This window comes from Crotalus tigris, unplaced genomic scaffold (genome assembly GCF_016545835.1).
Source record: "Crotalus tigris isolate CLP2741 ecotype Arizona unplaced genomic scaffold, ASM1654583v1 scf7180000018323.1251302, whole genome shotgun sequence".
Classification (NCBI taxonomy): domain Eukaryota; kingdom Metazoa; phylum Chordata; class Lepidosauria; order Squamata; family Viperidae; genus Crotalus; species Crotalus tigris.
Genome location: NW_024096943.1, coordinates 1163969 through 1175468, shown reverse-complemented (window position 1 = coordinate 1175468; position 11500 = coordinate 1163969). Strand labels below are relative to the sequence as shown.

The window sequence follows — 11500 nt, the reverse complement described above, 5'->3', positions numbered from 1 at the left end:
CTTTTATTCTATTGGCTTTTGAAAGCCAATAGAATAGACTCTCTTAAATAGAGTCTAATTCTATTGGCTTTCAAAAGCCAATAGGACTTGTCCAGGCTGTCTCTGCCCTGCTGAGCCCGCCAAAAGTCCCATTCTGCAAACGGTGCTGCACCAGTTGAGTAGTCCTTGACTTACGACCGGTTGAGTAGTCCTCGACTTACAACCAGTTGGGGGTCGCGGCATTAAAAAGGTTGAGAACCACTGTTCTATACAATCTAGATTTTTAAAATGCTACTATTCAGAAATTGGTTGTGAAGCATCTGATTTAGAAATTCTCACACCTAAATGATGTGCAAGGCTGCAATATCTGAAATCAATTTACTGCAAGTTACTAATTAAGCTCCATTTTTCAAAAAAATTTTAAGTTACTCTTCCAACCTTAGTTGCTTCCACACAATAGACTACTATTTGAGTATTTAGCACAAATGGATCCTTAGAATGTTTATTATTCAATTACAAGTAAAGTAATTTCTCTCAAATATACTCAGAAAGACAGATACCAAGAAAGAAGCTACAAATCTTGACAATCAGGATGCAAGTAGATTCTCTGGGATCAAAGCATGGATAAAATCAGGAAGTTTCAGATTGACTCAAGAATAAAATCTACTACATTGGAATATTAAAAAAAAACCCCAAGCAACAGTTATTGATTTAACATTTCTTCTTGGTTAAAGAAAAAATAGTCAGATCATTTTCTCCTGGCAACTGGCATATCAATGTTTCATCTGTTTGTTTTCCATGGAAATAAATGTCTTTTCCCATAGTCTCTTCAATGCACCTTTGACTTCCTTATTACGGAGGCTATAAATCATGGGGTACATCATAGGTGTCACATTGGTGTAGATCAAAGATACCAGTTTGTCTTCATTCAGGGAGTAGCTGGCCTTAGGACGGATGTAGATAAAGATAGCACAGCCGTAGTGGAGGATGACCACAATCAAGTGAGCGGCACAGGTGGAGAAGGCCTTTTTCCGGCCTTCAGCACACTTGATCATGAGGATGGAATGGGCAATAAAGACATAGGAAATCAGAATGAGCAAGAATGGAACGAGTAAAATCATTGTGCAGACAAGGAACACAGCCACTTCTTTGTCATGTGTGTCGTTGCATGCCAGGAACAGCAATGGTGGGATGTCACAGAAGAAGTGGTTAATGTTATGTGAACTGCAAAAGGGAAGACTGAAAATCAAAGTAGTGAGTCCCAGTGAGATTGTGAATCCACTGATGCAGGCTATCGCCAAAATTTTTTTGCAGAAATTCTTGTTCATGATGAGAGTGTAGCACAATGGGTTGCATATGGCTGTGTATCTATCATAGGCCATCAAAGCCAATAGAAAACATTCAGAGCCCCCAAAAGCAATGAAGAAGTACATCTGTGCTGCACAGGCAGTCAAGGACACACTTCTGCTCTTGTCCAAGAAGTTGGCAAGCATTTGAGGCACAATGACCAGAGTGTAACAGACCTCAATGAAAGACAGGTTGCACAGGAAGAAATACATGGGGATGTGGAGGGCAGGATCAACTAAAGTTAGGACCACAATGGCCAGGTTTCCTGAGAGGGTGAGGAGGTGCATTAGAAGGAACAAAGCGAAAAGTGCAAATTGTAAAGTTCTACTGGTATTGAATCCAAGGATTATAAAATTATCCTCCGTGCTGTTATTCTGTCTGTGCATCTCCATCCTACATCTTGTAGCTGAAAGCTGATATTCTTAGGATGCAAATTCTCCTTCACATTGCACTCAGTTTCTACTAATGGGCATGTTTTCTTAGCAGCAATATAAATGTGAATTCTTTCCCACTGGGAATTCTTTCCCAGTTCCCTATCTACTGTGCTCTGCAGTGTTTTTCTCCTAGTCTTCTCTTAGCCCAAAGGCTTAGTTTTGGGTGATCAGCCATGTTTGACTTAATATTGCCACCTAGCGGGTTATAAGAAGAATATATGATTGTTATTAACAAAAACAAAAATTATATAAATATGTCTGCTACCAGGAACGTTTATATTTGTTCCTCAGCATCAGAGGGATTTAAAACCTGTTAGTCACTTACCTTTTCAATTGTCTTTACATACTATCTATAGGGCTTTTTAAGCATGTAAAATTGTTTTGATTGTTTTTTTTTAAATAAACAGATCTATATGTATAACAGAATAACAGTTGGAAGGGACTTTGGAGGTCTTCTAGTCCAACCCCCTGCTCAGGCAGGAAACCCTATAACATTTCAAAAAATGTTGCCCAATCTCTTCTTTAAAACTTCCAGTGTTGGAGCATCCACAACTTCTGGAGGCAAGTTGTTCCTCTGATTAGTTGTTTTAACTGTCAGGAAAGTTTTCTTTAGTTGCTTCTCTCCTAGAAAAATAACCAACATATCTTCCAGTATAGAATTACAGGCAGCACCAAAAAAAAAAAAAAAACAAATAAAAAAACAAAAAAACTTCACAGATATGTCCCCATTCATTGAAAGGTCCTCAGAAATCTCGATCTGCATTCCTTTTATGGCAGAAGGAACTGAGGTGTACAGAGTGGCTAACAATCAGTTGTAGGATCCATTCCTTTCATTCCCCAAGATGGGCAATTATGTGGGCTTAGAAATAGATATCTGGACAAAGTAAGGATGTCTAAGTTATCATTAGAGAAGCAGTTTGGTGTAGGAGGTAAGGAATCCATTTAGAATTAGGGGACTGTGAGTTCTACTCCTATCTTGGGCATGAAGCCAGCTGGGTGATCCTGGGTGATCACTCTCCCTCAGCTGTAGGGAGTAGGCAATGGCAAACCACTTTTAAAATCTTGCCAAGAAAATGCAGGAACTTGTCCGGGGCAGATAGACTTGAAGGGACCGAAGGAAGATCATCATTGTATGAACTGCATGGAAACGAATGCAAATAAGCATAATAATCAGCTGCCTAAATTGTCAGTTACTATCCCATCTAAAGAAAGAGAAGGATATTCCTAGTCTCAAAAATTAAATCTAAACATTCCGCAACAAAAACTACTTTTACCCAGACAGATTCTTCTTTCATGGAGCCAATGGTATCACAGCCGGTCTGGAAACTTCTTAGTTAAAGGGGGTCAGAGGGTTGGCCACCGTGGAAGAAGGTAATAGATTTGCAATAGTGGCGAAAATCTGTAGCTCGGGTATAGGATGAGGGTGAAGGTTCATTCTCCAAGCTCCAACCCACAAACTTGGAGAACAAACCTTCATTTATTTTATTTTTAAAATTTATAAGCCGCCCCACTCCCGAAGGACTCAGGGCGGCTAACAATAAAAAACACATAAAACATAACAAACGACAATACAAAAACAATCATCCAGGGGTAAGGTTTTATAAACCCCAGGGCTGCCGGAAAAGCTAGGTCTTAAGTAGCTTACGGAAGACCAACAGGGTGGGCGCGGTCCTAATCTCCGGGGGGAGCTGATTCCAAAGCGTGGGCGCCATCACCGAGAAGGCCCTCCTCCGCAGCCCCGCCAAATGGCACTGCTTGGTCGACGGGGTCCGAAGGAGGCCCAGCCTGTGGGATCTAACCAGACGTAGGGAACTATGAGGTAGTAGGCGATCTCGCAAATAGCCTGGCCCTGAGCCATATAGGGCTTTAAAGGTAATGACCAACACCTTGAATTGGACCCGGAGACCAATAGGCAACCAGTGCAGCTCACGGAGTATAGGTGTAACGTGGGTGTATCGAGGAGCACCCACTATCACTCGTGCAGCTGCATTCTGGACCAACTGTAGTCTCCGAATACTTTTCAAGGGTAGCCCCATGTAGAGCGCGTTGCAGTAGTCCAAACGTGAGGTGACAAGGGCGTGAGTGACTGTAAGGAGAGCCTCCCGGTCCAGGTAGGGTCGCAACTGGTGCAACAGGCGAACTTGTGCAAAGGTCCTCCCAGCCACAGCCGTCAATTGATGTTCCAAATTCAGCTGTGGATCAAGGAGGACACCCAAGTTGCGAACCCGCTCTGAAGGGGGTATATTTTCCCCCGCAAGAGTCAACACTGGACAGTCGACATGATCCTTGGGAGGCAACATCCAAAGCCACTCGGTCTTGTCAGGATTGAGCCTGAGTCTGTTAACCCCCATCCAGACCCTCACGGCTTCGAGGCAACGGCCCATCACATCGGCCGCTTCACTGAGAGAGCTCGGGGAGGAGATATATAACTGGGTATCATCAGCATACTGATGAAACCTCACCCCGTGCTGTCTGATGATCTCACCCAGCGGCTTCATATAAATGTTAAATAGGAGGGGAGAGAGGACCGACCCCTGTGGCACGCCGCATTCAAGGGGCCTCGGGGTTGACCTCTGCCCTCCCACCAATACCGATTGCGACCGGCCAGAGAGGTAGGAGGAGAACCACCATAAAACGGTGCCTCCCACTCCCACCCCTTTGAGTCGTCGCAAAAGGATACCATGATTGATGGTATCGAAGGCCGCTGAGAGGTCAAGTAGCACCAAGACAGAGGAATAACCTCTGTCTCGGGCCCACCAGAGATCATCCATCAGCGCGACCAAAGCGGTTTCTGTGCTGAAGCCGGGCCTGAAGCCAGACTGAAAAGGGTCTAGATAATCTGTTTCATCCAGAGACCGTCGGAGCTGGAGCGCCACCACTCTCTCTACAACCTTCCCCACAAAGGGGAGATTGGAGACTGGACGGAAGTTATTTAAATCAGTCGGGTCCAGGGTAGGCTTCTTGAGCAGGGGCCTCACAACCGCCTCCTTCAGGGATTGTGGAAAAGACCCCTCCCTCAACGAAGCGTTGATCAACACCTGGAGCCAGCTTCGTGTCACCTCCTTGGCAGCCGAGACCAACCAGGAAGGACACGGGTCCAATAAACAAGTGGAGGCGCTCATTGCTCCCACCGCTCTGTCAACATCCTCAGCGGTCACAGACTCAAATTCATCCCATAAAACTGAGCTAAGACCTGCCCCAGTCATCTCGAAAGGCCCTGCCCAATCGGAGTCTAGGTCTGTCCGAATCCGAGCGATTTTCTCTGATAAGAATTGCACAAATTACTCCGCTCTACCCTGTAAGGGCTCCCCAGCTTCCCGAACATTAAGTAGGGAACGGGTCACCCTAAACAGGGCGGCGGGGCAAGATTCTGCAGACGCAATAAGTGCGGAAAAATGCAAACATTTTGCCGCTCGTATCACCACTAAATAAGTCCTAATATAGGCTCTTAGAAGTGTCCGATCGGATTCGGAGTTACTAGCCCTGAAGGTAGTAGATGTTTAGCTGCTTTTAGCACTTAGGTTCCTTTTAATTTACAGTACTTACATAAAATCTCCCCCTTCCCCATCATGCTTTCAGTTTTTCTACTTTTGTGCATATCTCTCCCTGTAACAGTAGCACCTAACAAACTTCCACTATTAATACTATAGTATATATAGATCTTTCTGTGATTATAGCAAGGAAACAATAGATGATGGATCGATGGATTGATGGAAGGATGACTGGACAGACAGAGAGATACCACACCACTCAGTCTATAGCTTGAATATTTGCGCATCCTTCTTTTCGAAAGCATTGGGCTCATTACCACATCGGCAAATATCTGTATTCCATGATCACTTGCAAAGGATGAAGGCAAGTCTAAGCAGTCTTTAAAAATCTTACAAGAGATTAAAAGTTTAGCTGATTGGAAATTTGGGCACAGATTCCAATCCATGATCACTCTGAAATAAAAACCACTGAATCCAGTGGGAAGTATTTTGCGTAAACATACTTAGGGATTCTACCTTTCTTTAAAATAAATAATTTGATTTGTTTGTTTGCTAATTGTTTTGATCTGATAAGTACACACCATTGAACAGAGCATTCATAGTCTTCCTAAAGTTGTTGACTGCTGCAATCATCATCCATGAATATACAAATGTTCTTCATACCAGAAAAACATATCCAGATATTTCAATATGCTGCTTTTAAGCAGGTTTAAACTTGATGCCCTATCTATGTAAAACAAGACATCTAATTGTGACTCACATCTTAAACTGGGTGAACATTGTAGGACTTCCATACAAGTTACGTGTGGCATGAAATCCTATCCTATGGTAGGTATAATATTCAACCTTTTTCCAGGATCACCATAGCACTGTATGGTGTATGAAATGCTTTAATAGACATTTCAAGAAAAATTATATTCCCAATTGATATGGTTACCTCGCAATGAACAAAATGTTTGGAGTTTGTCAAAGTCTTTCAGGTGAAGTCATATGCAGTTACTGAAAGATACACAAGTGGGAAAGATTATATTGATTTCAGACTGTTGCCTAAAAGTTGAACCATTGGGATGTACAAATGTAATTGAGGTCGAGCCTCCAAATTTAGATCCAAGATTTGAGAGCAAATTTGGGGTTTATAAGAAAAGCCCAGTGCAAAAGCTGAGGAGTCATAGTGTCCTCTAAAAACTCTCTCCCAGCCAGCAGTATAATGTGGTAGTTATAGATCAAAGAATCTGGAGGGTACCATGTTACTCACTCTAGTGCAGAAAACAGTAGGATTGGCAGTAGACTCTTTTTTAATACTGGTAGTCCTTGACTTACGAGTGGTTGCTTAGCAACCAAAGTTATGTCCCTGCCTCACAAAAACTACCTACAACCTGATTTCAAAGTTACAAGAGTCGCAATTACTCCTGGTCATGTGATCCCATGATCACCTTTACAGCTGTTTGCAGTGACCTGCAGTGCCCTGCAGTCACACGACTGCAATTTTTGACAATTTTTTATCCGTTTCTGGTGTTTACTTCTAGTTTGCAGCAAAAATATCAATCAATCAGAATAGAGCTGAGAGGGACTTTTGAAGTCTTCTAGTCCAACCCCCTGTTCAAGCAAGAGACCCTATACCAGTCCAGACAAGTGACTGTCCAGTCTCTTCTTAAAGACTTCCAATGATGAAGCACCCACAACTTCTGAAGGCAAGCCGTTCCACTGGTTAATTGTCCTCACTGTTTCTCCTTAATTCCTGGTTATAAATAGCCATTGGGTAAAATGGATTCACTCAACAAACATGGGACTCGTTTAACTAGTACAGCAAAAAATGTTGTAAAATTTGATCGAGTCATGTGGTGACCCACTTAATGATCGCAATGACTTATGACCATATTTTGGCTCAATTATGGTCATAACCTAAGGATTACCTGCACTGAATTTGCAGAGAATAAATACATATGGCATATTAGTTCTTTTGAGTCTAATCATCCCACTGGAATTTTCAGAATTCTTTTGTTCAGGTAACCTACTGTAAAAGGCCAGTATTAGAAATATAAAGCCATTTGTTTCTTGTCTACATCTTCCTCAGTTCCTCCTTGAAACACTAGCTGTATAATTACTGTCTTTCCATTAAAATTAATTTCCTTTCCCCTGTTTCCCTAAGTGCTCCCTCGACTTACTTGTTTCAGAAACTGTAAATTATAAAGTACAATGCAGGTATGAAATTGTTATAGATCAAAGAGATCACTTTGCTGTGTTCTAGGGAGTAGTTGGCCTTCAGACAGATATAGATGAAAATGGTACAACCACAATGGAGGATGACCACAACCAGGTGAGCAACACAGATAGAGAAGGCATTTTCCAGCCTTCAAAACACTTGATCTTAAAGGTAGAATTGCCAATAAAAATGTAGGAAACCAGGATAAACAGGAATTGAATGAGCAACTTTGTCAGCCAGACAACAAAATCAGCCACTTTGTTGGTATTTGTATGGCTACACACACCAAAAAAGAAGCACTGGTGGGATATCCCAGAAGAAGTGATTAATGTTATGTGAGCCAGAAAATGGAAGACTGAAAAGACCCAAAACTGTACAAACACATTTCTGTTCATGACGGGGGTATACAGCACAGTGGATTGCATATGGACACACAATTCCACATCCCCCAAAGCAATGAAGAAATTCATTTGTGTAGCGCATGCTGTCATGACTATTCTTGCACTATTCTTGACCAAGAGGTTGACCAGCCTTAGGGGCACAATGACCAGAGTATGGCAGATTTCAATAAAAGAGAGGTTGCACAGGAAGAAATATATGGGTGTGTAAAAAGCGGGATCAATTATATATATGATCAAAATAGTCGTGTGTTCTGACAGTGTGATGAGGAACATGAGAATAAAAAAATTAAAAAATCATAATCTGCAAAGTTTCATTAATGTTGAATTCTAGAAAAATAAATCCAGTCTCCATGCTTTTGTTCTCACTCCATTCTACATTCTGCAATTAATAAATATTTTCAATACATTCATCAGTCTATATAAGAAGGACAATGGACATAAAAGAGCAACAAGCTGGTTATTAGTAAAGGCAGAAAGCAAGGATGAAGGAATTATACTGATTATAATTATTTGAAAAGATTTTGGGGGGCAGTGTTAAACAGTTATTTTTCTTGATGTTTTCAAATTGATGCTGATTTAAGAGGTGTTTTCTCAACAGATATTCTCAATCCTAGTTTAAACTCATAGCCTAACATAGATAATGTGATTCTCTGCCATGTATTTTTTAGTTTCCCCTTTCCTTCTTTCTTCTCTCACTTTAAGATTTTTGAAGTTTTGCTTACTCAGTCTATTGGTGCCATACCTTTTAATGCTGACAGATATAATCCAATCCATCTCTTTTATAAGCGTTCATAGGATCCTAATGGAGAATAATGTAAGAAACACTTCTAAAGGACATGGCAATCTACTGAAATGATTGGTGTATGTTTCCAGTATCTCAGGAAGAAAGGTTTAGGGTACAGGTAGTCCTCGGCTTACGACCACAATTGAGTCCAAAATTTCTATTGTCAAGTGAGAGATTTGTTAAGTGAGTTTTGCCCCATTTTATTACCTTTCTTGCCACAGTTGTTAAGTGTATCACTGCATTGATAAGTTAGTAACCCGGTTAAGTGAATCTGGCTTCCCCATTGACTTTGCTTGTCATAAGGTTGCAAAAGGGGATCACATGACCTTGGGACATAGCAATGGTCATAAGTATGAACCAGTTGCCAAGCGTCTGAGTTTTGATCACCTGATCATGGGGATGCTACAAAGATTGTAACCGTGAAAAATGGTCATAAGCCACTTTTTTCAGTGCTGTTGTAAGTTTGAGCGGTCACTAAACGAACTGTTTGTACGTTAAGGACTACCTATAATTACTTTTCATTTTTCAAACATCCTTTTCTCCAGAATTCCAAACATCTCTCAAGGAGGTTCAGCTTTCAAAGAGATGCTTAGCACATTCCTTGTAACTTTCTGGGCCAAAAGTCCAATGACCACTTCTACTGTGACAAAGATTCTTGCGAAGACACTTTTGAAGCTCTATTCTCCCAGACCAGTTCTAGGTGGGTGTTAATTGCAGCAGTCAGAACGGAAATGCTTCTGCTAGGAAAAACAGTGGGGGAGGAGATGGAGTGAACTAAGCCCGAGTGTCTTAAGAGCCTCCTCTTCAAATTGCGTCCTCCACATAGAAAGAACAATTAGGCTTTTATGAACATAACCCCATATAAGAGCTTGTTTGTAAACTGAAGGTCCGGGAATTATGGACTATGTTGAAAAGTATAAGATAGATATATCATTATGATGCAGCCAATCTCCTAATGGTGGGTGGAATAGACAGACAGATAAGAGAGGGGAGAGGGAGAGGAAGAGGGAGAGAGAGGGAGAAGAAAACTGCATTCAATTTTGGTCACCATATTATAAAAAAGATGTACAGATTCTGGAAAGAATGCAGAAAAGAGCAACAAAGATTATGAGAGGGCTGGAGGCTAAAACATATAAAGAATGATTGCAGGAATTGGATTTGCCTGGTCCAGCGAAAAAAAAGGATTAGGTGTGACATGATAGCAGTGTTCCAATATTTGAGGGGCTGCCACAAAGAAGAGGAGTCAACCTATTTCCCAAAGCACGAGAGGCAAGACAAGAAACAATCAGGGAGAAAAGCAACCTAAGACAAAGGAGAAATGTCCTAACAGTGAGGACAATTAACCAGTGGAATGATTTGCCTTCAGAAGTTTTGGGTGCTCCATCATTGGAGGCTTTTAAGAAGAGACTGGACAGCCACTTGTCTGGAATGATATAGGGTGTCCTGCTTGAGCATGGGGTTGGACTAGAAGACCTTCAAAGTCCCTTCCAACTCTGTTATTCTGTTATTCTGTTATTTGTGTAAATGAACATATACATGTATTCTGCCTTCAGATTCTAAGCAGAGCTGCCAGTTCCTATGTGTGTTTTCAGTGTCATCTCCAACTATCTCAAAATTCATGCTGCTTGCTTTGTTCCCTCTATTCATACGTTACTCTGCATATCAACATTCCCCAAATCCATAAAAATATCCTTATTAAAATTCAGTTAAATGTTTACATGATACATTTTGGAAGGGAAATGTAGAAAAGCACTGTTGCCATGATTAAAAGAAATAAGAATCAGAAATGGTTGGAAATACATTCACACACAAACATGGCTTTGTCCATAGACACACATGCACACACACAGAGAGAAATAAAATTGCTGGATCTAAAATAGTATCTGGTGCTTCCAGCCCACCAATTTCTTACACAGAGAGTAGGGGAAATATTCCCTAAAGGGTGAATAGGGATCTAAAATATAGTCTGTTGGAAAACCTGCAGAACATAGTAGTTATAGTAGTTTTGTATTAGTTTTGCAGGAACCAATCTGAATCGGTCACAGGGACCTGAGTTTTTGTCTTCAATAACATTCAACATTCCACTGATCAAACTTTAGCAGCTATAGAGTTCATTTCTCATGCCCAAACTAACTATGGTAGAAGTTGTAAACCTGGAGATGATATAGGAGGAAGGTATTCCTCATTCTAAACTCAGATCTTTCATAAATAGGAATAGGAATAGCAGTTAGATTTATATACCACTCTATAATGCTTTACAGCCCTCTCTGAGCAGTTTACAGAGTCAGCATATTGCCCCCAACAATCTGGGTCCTCATTTTACCCACCTTGGAAGGATGGAAGACTGAGTCAACCTTGAGCCAGTCAGGATCGAAGTCCTGGCTGTGGGCAGAGTCAACCTGCAATACAGCATTTTAAGTGCGCCACCACATCTCTAAACAGAAGAACATGCTGATATTTCCTGCAAAGTTATAAATATGTGACATCTATTTAAGGGACTGTGGTCCAGGTAGAGATGATCTCCAAGTGCTAATTTTCCAGAAGTCCCAGAGGGCTTCATCATGTAGCTGGATAAGAATGAGTGAGGCTGATTTATCTCCCCCCCCCCAAAAAAAGGAAGTAAAGAGTGGGAAGAAGTGTGCATAATACCTTCAAATCTCACAAAGCCACAATGTTCATTAACTGATCCTGGACTAGTTTCTCCCTATTAACATAAATGATAGAATTGTGAAGATTTGTATTTTTTTTTTTAAATGTTTTTCTCTTCAAAGAATGGGAGTCAAATGTAGCCTCTCTAGTTTCTGGTTTTGGTTCTTCTGAGAAGGACACTTTTCTTAAAGCCTCTTATACAAGATACTTTA

At 41.2% G+C, this 11500-nt stretch overlaps 1 protein-coding gene across 2 annotated transcripts; it reads right to left on the bottom strand.

The window, feature by feature from the left end:
* Positions 1-159: 159 nt before the first annotated feature.
* LOC120311189 (olfactory receptor 10K2-like) lies at positions 160-11093 on the bottom strand. Of its 2 annotated transcripts, none has more exons than XM_039350395.1 (2): positions 10967-11093; positions 160-1955 (listed from the first exon to the last, which is right to left on the bottom strand). In XM_039350395.1, the coding sequence occupies exon 2, from the start codon at positions 1716-1718 to the stop codon at positions 753-755; it is 966 nt and encodes a 321-aa protein (XP_039206329.1). In that variant the 5' UTR covers positions 1719-1955; positions 10967-11093; the 3' UTR covers positions 160-752. The 2 variants fall into 2 exon arrangements, 1 of the variants encoding a protein (XP_039206329.1); XR_005557551.1 differs by lacking the exon at positions 160-1955 and adding an exon at positions 2326-2384 and having other exon boundaries at positions 10967-11089.
* Between the last annotated feature and the right edge of the window lie 407 nt (positions 11094-11500).